This window comes from Pteropus vampyrus, unplaced genomic scaffold, assembly GCF_000151845.1.
Source record: "Pteropus vampyrus isolate Shadow unplaced genomic scaffold, Pvam_2.0 Scaffold11, whole genome shotgun sequence".
Classification (NCBI taxonomy): domain Eukaryota; kingdom Metazoa; phylum Chordata; class Mammalia; order Chiroptera; family Pteropodidae; genus Pteropus; species Pteropus vampyrus.
The window spans coordinates 809,558-829,889 of record NW_011888792.1 but is presented as its reverse complement, the minus strand read 5'-3'; the positions used below and the strand labels follow the sequence as shown (position 1 = coordinate 829,889).

At 33.4% G+C, this 20,332-nt stretch overlaps 1 protein-coding gene and 1 pseudogene across 1 annotated transcript in view; one reads left to right on the top strand and one right to left on the bottom strand.

The window, feature by feature from the left end:
• The window catches only part of HOMER1 (homer scaffolding protein 1), a 115,270-nt gene that overhangs the window by 27,372 nt on the left and 67,566 nt on the right, over positions 1–20,332 (top strand). Inside the window, exons 2-3 of the mRNA XM_011377344.2 lie at positions 15,098–15,254; positions 19,719–19,850. Coding sequence (XP_011375646.1) covers positions 15,098–15,254; positions 19,719–19,850 — 289 coding nt within the window. The remainder of the gene's footprint in view (positions 1–15,097; positions 15,255–19,718; positions 19,851–20,332) is intronic.
• LOC111732226 lies at positions 10,614–10,732 on the bottom strand (annotated as a pseudogene).

The following is a 20,332-nucleotide window of genomic DNA, read 5'->3' as shown; positions in this document are numbered from 1 at the left end:
AAAGTTGTGGGCTCTCAAGCCGGACTGTTTGTATGCTGGCCCTGCCATGTGTCATCCTAAGCAAATTATATACCCTCTCTATGTCTCAGGTTCCTCATCTTCAAAAGAGGAGTAATAGTTAACTACCTCACAGAAGTTGAGAGGATTAAATAGCACAGGCATAGTGCTTATAACAGTGTCTGACCAGCTGGTACTCTCAAAAATGTTAATTATAACTAAAGAATTTACCACATATTCATTTTATAAGTTTGGGCTTTTGTTTTCAGGCTTAAGAGTGGCATATTTCAATTTCTCAATTCTATTTGAATTATCCAATCTATGGCTTTCTTCCTTTGGCACAAATGATGTAAGTTGTTAATTTGTGTTCTCGTTAATTAATAAAAGGAAAACAGTTGAGATATCTCATCATTCCAACTGCAAAAGGTTTAAAACTATCAACTTTTTTTCTGTCACTATTTTTAAAATTCAAATACTAGTGTTTAAGCTATTCAATATTTATTATATTAGATATGTAATCTTTTTGTTTCTACAGAGAATTTTCAGTAATTTGTAAAATCAGGAACAAGGTAAAACAGGACAGTTAAAAATATAGTGTTGAAGTAGATGAGTCCATGTAGTAGATGCCTGAGATGAGATCATTACTAGAGTGGAAACAGTATATGGCTGAGTTTCTTGGCAAAGGAGCGAGAAGTGTGTTCCCTTGTAGTCTTGTTGAGATACAATAGCAAGCAGACAAGTTTTTTCCCAGCACTGTCATATGAGATACTGAGTAATATGGAGATCCAATGGGAATTACTTTTATCACTCTGTTAAAAGATTCAAGGGAGAACTTTAAATCTTAATTCAGTGAAGGCTTTCTTCTAGGGAATTGAGATAAACCGAAATTTGCCTTCTGACTATATTACTAATACGGAGTGGGGGTTAGTCTTAGAGAATTTAGAATAGTTAACACATTCCTTAAACAAATACTTTGAAACTATTGCCAAAGTACCATAGTGGTAGAAAAGAGTAAATGCATTTAGGATACTGGGGATAAGGAATCAATATTTTTTAAAGTGTACGGCTTAATTTATAAATTTATATAAATTTGCATTCTTCATAGGCTAGCCATGTTTATTTTTGATATGATTTTGTTATAACCACGATGTAAAATCGTTGTAGGATGACATGCCGGGCTCATGCTGCTGTTTCTGGTACCGTGTTGTTAATACCATCCCTTCCTCTTCTTGAGAAATAAGGCTTACTTGTTTTTCTCAAATGTCTGAAAAGAGCATTCAGTTGAGGCTCAAGAGCTCTTTTTCACATGATGAGTGGATGTTTTTGACTACAAAAGATTTAAGATTTGGTAAAACTACTTTGTTGGACTTCTGGGTATGACTTTTGTAGAAGAACTGAAAAGAACTGGTCCTAAATAGTCACCAAATAGTTGGATGAGGCGATCTTAATTGGAGTTCTGATATTGTCTGCTTAATTATTGTGGAATGTCTGCCAAACACAAAAGCTTTAGTAGAATTGATGCTTTTTCTGTTTAACAATTGGTTCAGCTAATGTTTATACTACTTGTTTAGTTAGTTAAGTCATCATCATCTATGCTATGTTTGCAGGAGAGCCAGTTAGGGAACTTTCTCCAGCTTTAGATGATTGGCTTTCTTGAGTTGATATTTTTATGGGATCCCTTATGACGAGCTTGTTGGTTCACAATTAAAGCCACACAGGTAGTTAGTTATAGGTTTACTTGTTGTGTAGGATAACTCTAGGTATTGTTAAACACCATAAAGAGAATTCTGAGCATACCTACTTGACGGAAAAACTTGGCATCAGTGGAGATTTGTGGCCATTTTGTAGAAAGTATTCTACAGGCAAGAGTGTCCCCAAATTTGTATTTACTAGATGAATCCATTATCACTAGGACTGTAATATTTTTAACTGTCATTCACTTAAAAAAAATTAAGGCATATATTCAATAAAATATACAGATCTGCAGCTCTCTGAATGTTTACATATAAATTTATATGTGTAATGACCAAGATAACCTTTTACTAGATGTATTTTTAAAGGAAGAAAATACACTACATTAAAATTGTCTGCTTTAAAGTTTTTTTCTTATTATACATGAAATACATGTTTACATATTGAAAAATTGAGATAAGAAAATAAGTCATTTGTAATCTCACCACCAAGAACTCTAAATGTCTTGGTATAAAATCATTTATTAAGTATTTTCCATGTGCAATAATATGTGCCAGATATTTAAGTTGCTTGGAACATAGCAGTGATTAAAAAGACAAGATTCTTGCCCTCGAACAGATAATACTTTAGCTAGGGGAGAGGGACAATAAATAAAATACATTTGCATGTCAGAAATGTGATGTGCCATGGGAAAGAGTGAAAGAAGGGAAATAAATATATAGAGTCCTGGAAAAGGAGAGGAAAGGCTGCAATCTTTATATAGAGCAACCAGGAGTGGCCATACTGTTACTGAGAAGGTAACACATGAGGAAACACCTGGAGGAGGCAAAGGAAGATGCTAGACAGATTTGAGGAGAAAAAGTACTTCAGGCAAAAGCCTTGAGGTGTAGGGAGTGCTTGGCATGTTTGAGAAGCACAAGGAGAAAGGTCCAGCGTGGCTGAAGCAAAAGACAGTGAGGGGCAGATCCTGTAGTGGTCCTTTCTCCTGCCACTACGTGAGAATCACCGTGGAAGCTGGGCTGCCCATCCACTGATTGTGGTGGTGGAGGTGATTGAGAAACACTGTTACAAGGCCTTTAAGTCTAAAGGACTCTGATGTTTACAATGAGATGGGGAGCCACTGGAGAGTTTTGAGGAATGACCTACCTGATTTAGGTTTTATTACTTGAAACGCTATATTACAAAAATTTCCACACGTACAATAAAGTAGAAAGTACAACTCTCCTGTACTGCCATCATCTCACCCACTTTGGTGCCCGCCTATATTTTGTCTTACTTGCTTTGTAGTGACCCCTTCACCCTTTTTTTCCTTGGAATATTTTAATGCTATCTTGGGTTTTTAGAAGGATCATTCTGGTTTCTTTGTTGAGAGAAGGGGAGGTAGGACAAGGGCTGAATATAAGTATATCCTCCAAGTATGTTTTATTTTGTAAGCATATAGATACCTTTTTTAAACAAAATTGAATTATACTGTATACACTTTTATAAACTATTTTCATTTACTGTATGGGACATCTTATGTCACTGAATATTCTATAACTTTTTGTTCTTTAGTTGCTACATAGGATTCTATTATGGATGTACCATAATTTCTTTGATCTTTCATTATTGGACATTTTAAATTACAGTCTTCGGTTATCAGAAACAATGTGGCAGTACATCTCTGTAGCTAAATCTCTGCATATATCCATGATTATTTCCTCAAGGTAAGTTCCTAGAATGAATTGTTATGTCAAAGGATATGCACAGAAATTTAAAGGTTTTTGATATGCATTGTCAGAGTGGTTTCCAGAAAGACTTTACTAATTTATACTCCTACCAGCTGCTCCTGAAAGTGTTAGGTTTCCTTTAAACTCTCACTACTAGCATTGAGGTTTTTTTCATTAAAAAAAAAAATTAAGATTTCCTATTTTGACGGGTGAAAAAATGATAACTCATGGAAAAATGATAACTCATGTTTTTAATTTGCAGTTCTTTGGTTTCTAGTGAGGACAAATGCCATTTTAAAATCTGCGTTTTAAAAATATACTTTATTCACATTATTTGCTAGCTGTGTGACTTTGGATAAATCATTTAGGACCTATGTTTTTGTACTATGAATTGGGTATGGTATCCCTGCTTCCTAGGGTTTTCACAAACAAATAAAAAAATTTTGCGTGCCCAGGTTTTTAAACTTTGAAATTTTGACCATTATCCACAGTAAAAAAAATACATCTTATGTTGTGCCAAACATATAGAAATATGTAGTCAAAAGTTTCATGGAATAGCACATATACCCATTCCAAATATGATGCACTCTGGTATTTTCCATTCTCATTCATCTTTTTAAATGCCCATTGTTAGCTATTAGATTGATCGTGACCCTCTGGGTTGTGATCCAGTGTTTTAAAAACACTGCTGTAAACTGTGGAGTGCTATATCTTGTTAGGGGCTCTTTTATCTGTAGTGATTATTTCTTCAGGTGCCTCAGAAATCAACATCCATTTATCTCTACTAAGATTCATTTCCAGAAAAGCTAAATAGGAAAAATTCCTCAAACCTAGCTTTCTGTATTCCTATATCAAATTTTTGGCCACTGAAAAATGTTAAATACCTTCACAGTCAGAAAATTTATTTCTTTGGGTTTCTGTGATACAATGACTAAATGATCAACACCACTATTGTGAAATAGGTCTAATGCATTTGAGCAAAATCACTCTATCATCACAGGGATTATATTTGCAAAACTCTGAATTGGGATAGAGCATCCGACAGTTTTGTCTATAATTTTTGTTACCTGAAAAGCTGATAAAAAATGGAAAACAAAATAAACAAATAAAAATTTAAGAAATACATCATTATGAAAAAAAGAATACTTTAAATAAAGCATCCTTATAAAAGGATATATAAAAAATGGAAAACATCACATTTAGTTATATTTAATACAGCCCTTTTTCAATAGAAGAAATAAAATAATACAAAAGCTAGATAATCTGAGAACTGAGAATGTGGGGCTACAATACATAAAATACCAGGTGCTGTTCATTGGTAGACTTACAGCTAAGCTACTACCTGAGGACCAGTCAGGAAGGAGCTAGCCAGATGTAATTAGTAGTTGTGGCTAGAGAAAACTTGATCAGATGAAAGTGAAAATCACTTTCAAATCTGAGGGATGTTGGAATGAAAATTGCATAGAGAAACAGAGTGGGAATGGATTGGTGGTGGTGGTTACCATTTGAAAAACATCCGGGAGTTTAAGCTATTTGACAATAGAACTATTTTGTTATTTTTGGTCTCTAGTTTAGCATGAAAGTTATTTTGTTTATTTTTTTAACGCTAAGCCTGAAAAATTTTAAATGACTGAGTTAAAAATTTAACTGATAAGCATTTACCACTCCTTCACTCACCCCTCCACAAAGGAAACATTTTGAGGAATGTCAGGAATAATTTGTTATATAAAAATAACATTACCAAAGAACTGCAATTTGCCTTTGAAAAAGAGCAGAATGTATATGTGATATCTATACTATTCTGATTTTTAAACATTAAATGTCATCAGATTTAGAAAAATAACCAACTCTGCCATACTCTAGTGGTGGTAACCTTAATTAAATGTCTGTATGTAGTTAGAATTGTATATATGGATGTTCCCATACATACGGTTTGAGTGCTGAATTTTTGATTTCGGTGTTTACTCTTGGGAGCTAAAAGGAGGTTTTATAGAAACTTAGGAATAAGTGTAGAAATTCATTGGGCTTAAATGGCCCCAAAATACATGAAAAGCTCCTCAGCCTCACTAATAATCAGATATGCAAATTAAGGCAACAATGAAATACCACTTTATGTCCATCAGCTTGGCACAAATTAAAGATGTTACTTAGATTTTAACCATTGTTGGGAGGAAATGTTAAGAGTATAAATTTGTACATGTGCTATGAAGAGCACTTTGGAAATATGCTATGGTGCAGACCCTATGACCAGGAATTCTGCTTCTAGTATATCTCTTGCATGTGTACACAAGTAATCAGTCAGGGGCATTGTTTGCAAAAGTGCCAAAATTGGAACAACCTGTATGTTTATCAGTAGGGAAATGGCTACATAAAATAGTCCAGTATTTTCTACTTGAAATACAGTGTGAACACATATATAATTTTAAACTTAGGTTTAAAGTTTTTAAAAAGTGAAATCAATTTAAATATTTTGACATGGTATATCTAAAGTCTTATCTTTTTGACGTGTCATTAATATAAAAACCATTGAGGTCATTTAACATTTTTTTTCATTCTAAGTCTTTGAGATCCATTATGTATTTTGCACGTAGAGCCATCTTAGTTTGGATGCTAAAATTTTTATTGAAAATACTTGATCTGAATTTGAATTTCATAAAATGTAGTTGAAAGGCTAGTAACTACTATATTGAATAGTGCAGTTCTGCTCATAGCTTGGACTTTTGCACAGCAATTAAAGTAAATGATTACATATGTATAAAGTAAAATGTGGTTGATTATTCATTTTTCAGCATCCGCAAGAATTCTAGAGAAATGGTTTGAGGTTTTATTATTTGTTTTGAGCAATTAAAAGTATTCAGAATAATATAGGTAATATAGGGAAAACATCCATGCAACAACTATTCAGATGTAGCAAATGTTAACATTTTGCCAGAATACTTTCAGATTTTTTTCCCTATATTTTTTAGAATATATATTTGTTCAGATGCTAAATGGATTGAGTATCCACTTGATTAGTTTGTAGTAGATATAAAGGAAAAGAATACCTAAGGGCATTACTGCTCCTTGAAATATTATTGGCATTAGAATTAAATAATCTTTTAATATTTAATTCATTTTAAAAGTTTTTAAGAATTGGATGTTTGCTAGACAATTATTTTAGATTTAGGAATATGCCACCTATATTAATTAGAATTAAATTCTCATTAACATGAGGCTATTTTCCTTAGATTTCCTTAGTGTGTATTGTCGTTTCGTGGGATTTAACTTTATTTAATGGAAATCATCTGGGGAGAGAAGAATATTTAAAGTCTGATATAATTGAAAATACAATACTAATTTTAAAAGTAATTGAGTTTTCAAGCATACCTCTTGGTATATTTTTAAAAACTCAGTATTTTGTCTGAAATGGATAGGGTTTTAAGTGGAGAAAAGGGACAGAGATAATGTCACTTGTCAGTTATTTAATAAATAGCAAGCCATGTTTATTGAGTGTCGAAGATATTGCTTAAATATATACATTGAGTGGGTTTGCTTGCTCTTTACTATGAATATCAGCATATCTCTTAATCTTTTAAATGTAGCTACTTGGTTAAAGTGCCCAAGGAAAATAAATATTATAATCTTTTAATAATTAGTGCTGTGGCCTAATGAAAGGACTGAGATTTAGAAAAACTACTCTTAACATGAGAGACAGTATATAAAGAATGTAAACAGTATTGTTACTATTTAAGTATAGTTTATAGTTATAATTTAATTATAAGTATAGTTTATAGTTATAATTTAATCTTAAATCACAAATGGAAAATTTCAATTTACTTAATATTTTCTTTGGATATGCCAATTAAGTACTCGATGTCATGAAAATATTTCTGATGCTCCGTTCTTGTGATGCAGACAATTTTCCAAAAAAATCTTTTATTTGACTATGCAGTTAACCAATTAAAAGACCAAAGAATTCAGGTCATAGAATTTTTAAAGATCCTTTCAGAAAGACATTTCATAGTTGTTGATATCACATTTTAAGTCTGTATATCTCTGTTATAACAGTGTCAGTTTACAATTTTGTATTTGCTATATGCCTGGTAACTTGGCAGTTATAAAAAACAAACTGGTTATGTTTTTGGTTCATCACTAGATGGAGTTCTTGCAGTACAACTGTGTCTTGGATAGCCATTAGTTAGAATAATCTTTGCTTTCCTCAAAGTAAGAATGTGTTTTAAAAAAACATTCTGAATCTGTAATGTGTGTGTAAGCATCAGCTGTTAAACATATAACATGGTACTAGGAATACATAATCAGTAATATGCAGTAAAAATCTTGGGGCAGCATCAAAACAGCTATTTTAGTCAGTACCATTTTTCTTAACACGTGCATGTGTTGGAGGGAGTGGCAGGAGAAGTTAAACCAGTTCCTTGATAACCCATTAGAATTTCCATTTATATTATTAATTTGTACAGCACAGTTCTTTTGGGGAAACTCCAGTGCTTGAGCGCCAGCTTGTCTGAAGACACGCTGTGCGTCTGTCCCACAATGCAATGAAACTAAACTCTTCAGGCTTTACATCTGAGTTAACATGGTCATTAGTGTCTGTGTACTCCTTGTCTTGTTCTTGCTCGTGGCCTTTTGGCTGTAACCAGTATGTCGAGCTTCTCTTCTCTTGCGACTTCAAACTCCAAAAACCAAGCTGAAGATCGAATGCTTTTTGTCTTACTTTCTGTGCATTTACTTCTCATGAAGGAGGGTATTTTCACCAGGAAGTGGACATACCTCAGCACTTCCAGTCCTGCAGTTAGGTTTGGATCTGTGCTCTTTTCCTACTTTCCTTTTATTCCTATGTATGAGTAATGGGAACACTTTCAAACGGTGCAGTCCTAAATAGTTGAGTTCAAGCTATTAAAAATTGTCACTTATTCTATGGTTTATTGGTAGTCTTCAAAAGTGGCTCCTAAACATTCTTTTCCATTGTTAATTGTGATGTAAATGTATTTTTCTACACAGGGCCATTAAGAAAATATTTCAGTACTTATACAAGGTTAAAAAATTAAAATAGTACTTAAAGGTTTGTAAAGATGAGCACTAGTTTCCTGTCTAATCACTTCCTTCAACTAGCCCCTTCGCCAGAGACAACTGCTTCTTAAAATTCCAATTTTTATTTCTCTTGGTGATTGCCTCAGCATCTCTAACATACTTTGATACTGTCTGCTGTTTCTTGATTAAAAGCTTTAAATAGTAAATCCTTATAGCAGGAAGTTAATTGATAGTAAACTGTAACCATTTCCACATTTCTTCCTCTCATCCATCTCAATGCAGTTAGTCTTATTAATTTTTCAATTACAATTTTAAATGGTTCTCCCCAAAATTAATGAATGACCAGTGTGTAGCTAGGCAGTCAGGAGTTCTGGAAGACCACCAATCACATTTTATTGGGAGACATGTTATTTCAGAGTTTACCATATATAAACCCCTTTCTTCAGTTAGTTGTGTATTTTTATTTTTAAGTTTCAAATGCACATTTTAATAGTAAGGCATATATATATATATTTACATTGTGCGTTCACCTCCCATAGTTAGATTTCTTTCTGTCACCACATATTTGACCCCTTTTACCCCATCTACCTCCCCTCTCCCCCTACCTTCTGGTAGCCACTAGAGTTGTGAATTTTAAAAATGACAGATGCCTGCAACATTTAGGAAACTTGTTTTATCACATAAGAAGCTTGGATGTTGATTCATTGATTCAAAGACATAATCAAGGAACCAGATTCTTTGTTTTTCCATCTGCTATTCTTAGCAAACAATACTGGCTTTGTCTTCATGTTAGGTGCCTTCACAATACTAAGACGACTTCTTCAGGTCCAGGTATCACTCTAAACACAACCATTATTTAAGAGAACATCCTTTCTTATGTGTGTATGTCTTTGAGAGTAGGCCCAGAAGCCCTGGTTATCTCATTGGCCAGAATTGCTTCAGAGATCCATTCCTAACCTGACTTCTGGCAAAGAGAATGGGATCACGACAGTTATCTTTGTGAAGCCTACAGCTTTGTGGAGGAGGGCGGAGCACCAGGACAATATCGCAGGTGTAATAGGAGGGTACAAGAAGGACCTGGTTTCTTATACTTTGCTAGGCTACTTTCTTTTGAAAAATGAAGTAAAAAGTCAGGGAATTATTTGAAATGGCAACCTTCTTTATAGCCCCTTTGCTACAATATCTGATTGTTCTTACATATCTGAAAAAAATTTCTGAGCTAGGTACTAAGAGAAGACTAGGGAATGTATAATTTCTCTTTCTTCCCTTGAGCTTGGACCCACACCTTTGCACTTCCTTGGAACAAAAATTTATTGAATAATCCCACAATGTTTGCAAAAATAGAATTCTATAGTAATTTTAAAAAGCATTATCATTAATTTTTAAAATCAAAGCTATCCAAATGACACATGTTAACTTTGTACTTTTTTCTAGATCTAAAATGTACATATATCTTGGCAAATAGTCTTTTTATTTTACTTCAATTTTTTATGATCCTCATTTCTTTCTTATTACACAGATGCCTGAAAGTTAAATATAGTAATTCTTTATGTTGACTGTAATGAATTTGAATAAAACTTATTTTTAAAACAATCTGGATTTTACTACATTTTCGCAGTATCATCTTATACTTCCTTCCAATTTTCCATATCCATATTATTTTAGAGTCTAACATCGAAGTGTTGTAGTCCAAGATGAAGAACTTCACAATTAATGTTATACCAGCTTTCTAAAATTATTTTATGAACTGGAAAATACTCCTCTAAGTTTTTCTTAGAACAATAAGGTTGTTTGAACTACTTATTGTCCTGGTTCTTGATACAAGAAATTACAAAGTAGATGATTCTCTAGCATTAAAAAATGTGTGTGTGTGTGTGTGTGTGTGTGTGTGTGTGTGTGTGTGTTTAGTTTTTCTAAGCTAGTTTAAAGCATTTCATGCCAAAATCTATTTTCTTTTAGAATTGACTTTTGGAATAATGTTTAATTTCTTAGAAGAGTTGCTTTGAATGTCGTTAACAATTAACTAAGAAGTTAAGCTATAATCATTACTAAGGCCTTATTTTGTATCATATCTTTTATGTGTATTTTTTAGTGATAATTAGTAATGTCAACAAAGATGGTAGAATATCCAGATCAGCTTTCAGTGAGAGATATTTACCTCAAATTTAACTTTTTTTTTTTTTTTAATGCCTACAGCAGCTGGTATTCCTAGGTGGTCTCCTATCCAGGTACTATCCAGGCCTGACCCTGCTTAGCTTCTGAGATCAGACGAGATCGGGCACGTTGAGGGTAGCATGGCCGTAGACAAAATTTTATCTTTTGATTTTTATTCTGCGGTTATAAATATAAGTCTTATGTGATGTTAATGTGTTACATGAAAAAGAATTCTGAGGTCAAATGATTTTGCCACATGCTGGATTATTCAGGGTTTCTTTACTGGAAGACTTCTCAGAACCTTTAATATACTGATGTGCATTATAAATATTTCAGGATGGGACATAGCACAGTGTTTGTAGAACTTAGTTGAACAAGGAACACTCATTTCTAAGACTGGTTCTGTAGAACATACTTTGGGAAATGCTGATGTTTGATGCAGTTAGTATTTGTGTGAATTGTTGTGAAGGAAGTAGTGTGTCAAACTTTTATTTATGAATGCCATCTAGTTGTTTTTTTTAAGTATTAACTTTAACAAATTAGGACACTTGGGTCAATTAGTTTCAAATGCATCACAGACTCTTTTAAAAGATAAGAGCTTTAAGATTTCAGTTATAGCTTCTCTCTACTGCTTCTTCAACTTTTCTCTAAAATGAAATTTATCCACATGCTTAGTGTTGAAATGTAACTTAAAAAATTTTTCAGTTACAGTTGGCATTCAACATTATATTAGTTTCAAGTGTACAACATAATGGTTAGACATTTATATAATTTATGAAGTCTTATAAGGCATATGAACTTGGTCAAAACTGAGCTCATCCTCTCTCCCCAAATCCTTCCAGTCTCAAACTTGACTTTCTGTTTTCCATCCTGGTTAGTGGCACTATCTTCTTTTCAATCACTCAAACCAGAAACTCAGGAGACTCAGCTTCTTCCTTCATCTGCTACATTGGGATTTATCAACTTTGGCAGTATTGACCTTGGCTGGATCAATTCCTTGTTGGCGGATCAATTCCTTGTTGGCGGGGGGTGTCCTGTGCATTGTAGATGTTTAGCAACATCTCTGGCTTCTTGCTAGATGTCAATGGCAGTCTCCCTCAGTTGTTACAACCAAAAATGTCTCCAGACATTGTGAAATTCCCCCTTTGAGACAATTCACCGCCGTTTGAGCACTATTGTCATATATCCAATTGTTAATTAATCTTGTTGATTCTACTTTCTTAATTTTCCTTTAGTCCCTCCTTGAGTCTTCATCCCACTCCCTATCTCCTATCATCTTTAATTTTTAAAACTTGGAATCCTTTTGTAAGTTTCTGACTAGCCTCCTTATGTCCAATATTATTTCCCTTTAAATCACTCTCTTCAGTGATGCCAAATTAATGCAAAACTGTATTTACATCTTTCAGTAGCTTCCAGCCAGAACCCTCATGAACTGGCTTCTTTATTTATATCTGGCTTCATTCTTCATAGGCACTCATGCTCATTAAGGTTCTCACTATTCATTCCAGTTCCATCTTCCCACTGTGCCGTACTTTGTTTCAAACCCTGCTTAGGCATCAATTTCTTCATGGTAGCCCTCAGTCACTTTAAGAGAATATGTCATGGTGAAGAGCATTTTATTTTTTAACACATCTGTCTTCCCTTACCAGATTGAACTTTTCAATGGTGGGGACCATCTCTATCAGTTTTTGGCATATAATAGATATTCAGTAAAAGTTTGAATCATTTATTAGTATGCCCTGAGAGACATCGTAACATTCTCATTACTTCTTGGAATTCCATTCCCTTATCAGCAGTGAAATTCCACCCCTCCCCCCCCCCCCCCCCAGTCTTTACCATTCAGACTTTGATGGATAGGCTTTTGACCACAGAAATCTTGAACTATAACTTTTCTTTCAGAAAACAACTATTCAGAAGAGAATTGAAGAAGGAAATATGTTTAGTTGATATCAAATGTCATTTGCTTGTAAAATAACTGGTTTACTCTAAAGATTTTTATTCAGAGGGAATTGAATTACATGGATTGTGCAGATTAATTAAATTGAGTGATGTGAGAATTATTTACTGGACTCAAAACATTGTATTTCCATTGAATAAGGATTTGATGATTGCAAAAGCAATATCATTGTGTTAACAAGTATTTTAAGTTTTTTAGAAAATACATTTTTAAAACACAGTCCTATAATTATCAGTCTGCACTATTTAGAAATTTATCCCCTGTCAACGGAAACAAAGTTTTTATCAAGTTAGTAGAGACTAGTTTCCCCTTGCCTTCCTTACGTGCATAAATACAGTTTTGTGTAATTGGATTTCCCTGTGAATTGGAATTAGTCACTGTTGGTCTGAGCAACTACTCTTATCCCTAGAACTTTAAGTAAAAGGTGAAAAAAGAAAACTAGAGGTTGCAGTGCTTTCGGGAGGTCGAGCATTAGCACCAGCTTTACTGAAAATTAAGGATTGAGAATGCGGGGAGAGGGAATGAGTAATTGAGAAGAATTCTTTCTTCTATCACAGTGCCTTGCCAAATCGTTTTTCGTTGAAGGAATCCATATATGATGGCAATTAAGCCAGAAATGATGACTTTCTGTCACTTTTTAGGAAGTGGCATAAAATCTATCACTTCCTTCAAAAGAGATTTTTTAAAATAAGAAAAGTTGTTATGGAGGTTTTCAGAAATAAACCTGGGAAAAGCCAGATTATTCAAGGGGAAGGTATCTCCCTTTTACACTACCCCTCCAAAGACTGAAGTAGACCATAGGAGATATATGTGATACCTTATCCATTATTATTGTCCTGAAAGGCCATTTTGTCAAGGACCCAGATTTGCCTTACCTGTTTTCTAATTTTTTTCCCCATATTCTCCTTTCCTTGCTTTAAAATTAAAAAATTTAAAATTTATTTAATTTTAAATATTAAATAACACCAGTTAAAATTCTCGTTAGGACCTTAAGCTGCTTTAGGATAGAAAAGTGTTATTTTATTTGGACTTTCACACACACTGGTAAATACTGTTTTCAAAAGAATTTTACTCAGAACTTGGAAAATTTTACATTATAATGCTTTTGTTATATACAGATAAACTCATGCTTGTTTTTCAGACTAAAATAATCTAATGATCATATTTTGAATGTTTTTGAATAGTTATGGTTCTTGATAATTTAAAAAATCTCTTGTATGTCTTTAAGACTCTACAAGATCTAAGTAAAAGATACTGTGGTGGTGAACTACTTTGTTTTCCATATATTTTTTAATATAGTAGAGCTTATATTGAATGTAAGTCAGTAAGTTATTTACCTTTTACCAGAATAATATAGTTTTTAAAATTCTTTAGAGAGGGGAAACTGAGGCACCAGTGTGTTAGAAATTTCTCCAAATTAAAAAATATGTAGATTAGACTACATGTTCAATTTATAACATCTTGATCAGGTTGCCATTTCTGTTAACTGTTCAAGACATTGAGTTCCTCTCAGTGATCCTCCCCCATCTGTTACTTAAAAAAAAAAGTTGTTCTTTGTTCTACTTTTATCTTGTCGATGTAAGAAATGTCCAAATCTGTAAAGAATGTGTATCAGAGTTTATTTGAGCCAATCTGACAATATATTCTAGGGAGCAAGATCTCAAATGCTCTCCAGAATAATGTAGTGTTAAATGGGTAAAAACTTCTAACCTAGTGAGGGTCAAATGTAAGATTTATATTTTAACAGGGTATAGTCACTTCTCATTATCAGCAGTAGTTATGTTCTATAAAAGCGTCATGAACACTGAATTAGTGGATTTTGAACCATTATTCCAGTACAGAGTTAGGTTCCTAAGAGCCTTTATCTCAAAATTTTCATCAACCAATCAATGCATAACCTCGTTTTATGTGTTTTTGTTTAAAGACACGTTATTTAATACATATTGTTGATTCATTACCACTGAACTCATGGCCAACAGCACTATAACTCATGCCTGAACAAAGCTTATATAACATATATTTATTCCATAAGACACATCACAGACTTCTTGCCCTGAGGAACAGATAGCACTCAGCACTATGCTTAGGGGCCATTTTAAACAGTGAAAACACCAACAAAAAGCACACAAATGCAAAATACTTGGTGTTAAGTAGATTGAAAAAAGAGGCACTTGTTTATATAGTATGAGAGTTAAAACAAGGAGACAGGGTGTTTGTTGCCTTGATCAACCTCACAAGGAAACATGCATGTAAGGTGACTCACATTTTCCACTACAGAAGACCAAGAAAGTACCTCAAATATTAATTTGGGGGTTACAAATACATTTTGTTCATTAGTGAAATTCACAAATATAGAATCTTTGAGTAATGAAGATTGACTGTAATTGTTTTAAAGAAGCTTATGATGGATACTTAGATATTCAAATTTGAAAGTTTTTCTTATTTTCAAGGTTGTGGGAGTTTTTGGTTAAGTGAGTTGTCGTCACAGTTTCCATGTTCTGTTGTCCAGTATAATAAAATTGGCTGCTTTAAGTCTATCATTTTATCTTCTATCCCACAGGGAACAACCCATCTTCAGCACTCGTGCTCATGTCTTCCAGATTGACCCAAACACAAAGAAGAACTGGGTACCCACCAGCAAGCACGCAGTTACTGTGTCTTATTTCTATGACAGCACAAGAAATGTGTATAGGATAATCAGTTTAGATGGCTCAAAGGTAAGTTAAATTTACTTTAATAATCTTGCTATTTTGCTTTACACAGTATAGATTTCAGTTTTATTTAGAGGATTTTTTATCTTAAAATATATCCTTCTACAAAGAATCCATTTAAAAGTTACAACTTAACTTTTTTAAAAAACAAAATTGATCAGTTTTGGAGGAGCAGGATTATTTTGTCAACTAAATTACTTGGATTAACTACCTTATTTATATTGAGTTACATGCCAAAATATTCTACAAATTTGAGGTCAGTTTATTTGATAGATGTTAGGAATATAGGAATATAGTGGTAAACAGAATAGACACAATTTCTACTTTTTTGGAGCATGCGATAGAGTGAGCAACTAGAATTCTTTACATATAAACTTCTGTAGACTAGTAGGCAGTTCAAAATCCCTGCATCATATGAAGCCTCTCAATATCAATATTAAAGCTGACATACCTTATTCTGAAGAGAAGCATGTTAATTATGACCTAAGTTTTTATTTTTAGGAGCAGCAGATAGTATAACATTTAAGAACATGGAATGCACGGATTCACATCTCAGCTCTGCTGTCTACTAAGTTTTTGGCTTTGGGCAAGTTACTCTATTTTTCTGAGCCTCATTGTTCGCACCTTAGTACTGGTAATTGTAGGGATTAATGAGTTAATATCTGCAAAACACTTAGATCAGTGTCTGATGGATAGTATACCCTTTAAAAAGGAGGACTTTCATTTTTTCATCAGTGAATTTTGAACGACACACAGATAAATATCAAAATATCAAACATCAGATTCTGGATATAAACTGTGTAGAAAGATGAGGGTTCCATTTTTTTCTTTCAAGCTTTCATGAAGCCGTGAGGCCTTTCTACTCTCAGAAATTTTAGCAGTTGAGTGTAGGAATTAAGAGCTCTGACTCTAAAACTGGATTGTCTGGTTTGACTTTTTGCTCTACTAATCACTAGCCTTGTGACTTACAGCAAAGTATTTAACGTGCCTCATCTGTGCAAAGGAACTAATAAAAATACCCATGTAATTACACCATGGGGTTGTTGTGAAGATTAAATAATCAATTTATGCAAAAGCATTTAAAGGGTGTATGGTAGTCACTATACACTTACTGGTATTGTTATCATTATTAATATTATAATGCTATTATGTATTGCCTAGTGATTTGGGAGAATAAAAGATAATTGAATGCTAAACTTTCAGTCTTTTTTTTTTTTTTGCTGCCGTGTGCTCATTTCTAATCTCCTTAACTAGATTATAGGACCCCAAGGGCTGTTTGTACTTTGTTTTGTACCTAAGTGACTAACATAATTGATCCTTCTTTCATTTTCATTTGGAGGATTTAAAGGACTTGAGAAATAGTAATAGTTAATTTCTGTGACGGTTTTTAATGAAGAATAATTTTGTCATGTTTTATAACTGTTTAGTGAAATTAACAGATATTAATTATTTTAATCAGGCTCTAGAGTGTTAATTTATTTCTTATCCCTGATTAAAACTTTCAGTTTTCTATAACCTGTGTTTCTCTCTTGGCCCAAACCATAGGTAAGATTAGTTTTATTAGAAAAGAGAGTTAAATGGTATATAAAGTAAAGTTCAAGTGAAGTATTCCCATGTCCCATGTAATTAATAATTCCCATGTGTTCTTCCTTCTGAAGCAATATGAAATATATTGCTTCTGGCATTTCCATTTTTTTATATACTTTGCAGCTTGTAATTATTAGGCTCTTAAATAACTCTTATGGAAAAGGTTTTGTTTCTTTTAACAAAAATCTACCCTCTGTAGCAGTTATATTTTCTATCACATTTTCCATTTACTTTTCTAAACTAATGCTGTTAACTGCTGCAGTTTCCTGCAGGAGCCATTGTTTTTTTGTTAGCAGCAGTGGTTTATTTGATGGGGCTAAATGAGTGTTTTTATCCTTCCCATCCCCACTTCTGTTTCATGATGAGTTGAAAAGGCCTTAGGCGCCCCTGACTAGAAAATGTCCATTTGTTCTCATTTAGTGCTTTTACTGTGAATGTAAAGTTTGCTCGAAGTTTTTCTAATCATGCTGCAGAGACATCAGCATGGCCAAGAGCCAGGATCAGTGCACTACATGATCTGTAATGACACAGCATTTCTATCTCCTTTCCTTGCAAGGACAAGAACTTTGGGATTGAGAGACATTTGTTTTAAAAAACTAGAACTTTTCTTTTAAATGGGTTCTTTGTAGCATGCTATTCAAGGAATTCTAATAATTTTTTTAAGGAAAGGTTCAGAATAGGGATTAAAATGGAACTCTTAAAAATAAAATGAAATTTATTTGAAATAGCTAAATCTGAAGGTCAGTGACCAATGGCACATGGGTCAGTTTTCTTAGATGCCTGTAAAACCTATTGCCACTTCACTTTTTGAATTTTTAGGATCATGTGTTAAATGCCTTTCTCTCATTGAAAACACTCAGATCCCAACCCAAATGGACCTTCCTCAGGGAACACTCAAGGACCACCAGATCTAAAGTAGTGCTTATAGTTCATGCCTTCTAGCCTTTCAGTCTAGCATATCCTGGTTTTATGGTTTTCATGGCACTTACTGCTCTCTGAAATTATGTTGGTCAACTATTTATTTACTTGTTCATTGACTGACTCTTCTTGCTCTAGAATGTAATCCACAATTACATTGACTCTTATTGTACTCAGTAAAAAAAAGTTGGATAACCAGTGATTCCTTACCATTTGTTAATACTGTAGTCCCACCTTATCCACAGGGGATAGATACCTCCAAGACTCCCACTGGATGCCTGAAACCGTGGATGGTACCAAATCCTTTATGTACTCTGTTTTTTCCTATAAATATACACTTTATGGCTTATCTTTGGCATATTCAAGTTGTCAGCATCACTACTCTTGTGCTTTGGGGTCATTATTAAGTAAAATAAGGGTTACTTGAACACAAGCACTGTGGTAATAGACAGTTGACCTGTGACTGAGATGGCTAATAAGTAATTAATGAGCAGGTGGTATATACAGCAGGGATAACATTAGACAAAAGGATGATTCAAGTCTTGGGTGGAAGAGCGAGAGATTTCGTCATGCTACTCAGAACAGCATGCAGTTTAAAACTTATGAATTGTTTATTTCTGGAATTTCCTACTTAATATTTTTAGATTGCTATTGAACACAGGTAACTGAAACTGTGGAAAGTGAAACTGTGGATAAAGCGGCACTACTATATATTCTTTCCCATTTAGTCTTTCATTTGATGACAGCCCCACAAATTAGAGCAGTCATTAGTCACGTTTTTACAGGATCTAAAATGACATGCTAGGAAAAGCAGCTTTTGAACTGGAGAGTAAGGAGGTATATGAGTATGAGTATATAAATTTTGTCAGGTTAAAAAAGCTTAATCAAAGGTAATGGCTCACATATAACAGCAGATAACACATCCTGCTGTCAGAGAAAGCAAGAAACCTTTCTATCTTCTACTGTCTTTCTTTAGCAGGACAAGTGTCATACATTCATTATTATAACTTAATACCCGCATAGTTCATAAGTATTTACATACTGTTGTTCACATTGTTAGACAGATTTAGCTGTGTTCTAAAAATGTTTGATTTTCATTCCACATTTAAGAGTTCACCAAAAAACTGTTTATGGATTTGATAATGTGTATTTTTATTATTATTGGAATATTTTGTAATCTGTTTTGGGAGGATATTAGACTGCTTAAATAAAATGGATTCTATACTTTTACAGTACTAGCAGAAGGAATGAAGTTAATATGTTATAATAGTTGAAATCTATCATAGTGATCACCAAAGTTAATATTTAATAACATACTAAAATATTATTTTTCTAAGAAACTGTTAAATAATACTGATTCTTAATGTTATGAATTTATACTGGTTTATGAGAAAAGTGAAGTATATATTTAGGGGTTTCATAATATATTTCTGAGTATCAATATATTTCTGTATTGTAATATATTTCAGGTACGTCAGTTTTAAGAAAATTCTTGATTATGGATTTTGGAAAATTAGTGCACAAACTTGTTCTATTAGAAAAATTGTCCTAATGATATATTCAATTTTGAAAAATTCTTTGGAGGATGGGACCTTATTTTTAAATAAACAACTATTAAAACTACTCACTTCTGGAGACTGTCATCCGAAATTAATAGATATCAGTCCTAAATATTCAAAGAGGACGAATTGACCACACTAAAAACTTAAAAATAATTTTTGCGCCATGGGAAAACTTACTTTGACTGTAAGATATTGAAACTTTTGATAGAGTGCCATTATATTTACAGTTCTAGTAGTTACCATATTTCCATGCTGTCACTTGTAATAATATAAATTATTTCTATCTTTATGTATTTAATGTGGCTCATTAGAAACCATAAGTTTTTTATAACTAAATAGTCCTGTGTTTACATGTCTGTTTGCTAATTTTGGGCTGGTTACTCATACTTGTTTTATTTTTTAGGCAATAATTAATAGCACCATCACCCCAAACATGACATTTACTAAAACATCTCAGAAGTTTGGCCAGTGGGCTGATAGCCGGGCAAACACTGTTTATGGACTGGGATTCTCCTCTGAGCATCATCTTTCAAAAGTAAGTAGAATCATAAGATCAAAGTGAAAAATCTTCGAGTCAATTGTCTTAAATATGTAGTAGCACATAGGAAAGTGTAAAATATAGAAATATGTTTAATATTCTCAGAACAACAGTAGTGACTGTAGAGCAAGATGTGAGAGCACTGGATTCTGCTATCAGTTGGAAGATTCATTGCACACATTAAAAATAGTCACCACTGACTGAGAAGGATTGGTGTGGTTAACTGTATGTTTGATAAGAAATAAAAGGTGGGGATTATCACTTTAGAATGGACTTCTCGCAGGACTTCACACCCTTGGTTGGATAGAGATGGTCTGCTAGACAGGTAGACACCAAGCTCTTCTGAATTATGAAAACCCAAGCTGATAGCCATATAGATTTCAGCTTTATGAAATGACAGCAGACACATATAAATTACTGTTGAGAGAAAATTATGCATTATCTGGGTGGAATTACTCTGAGCTTTCTTATGCAGTGCA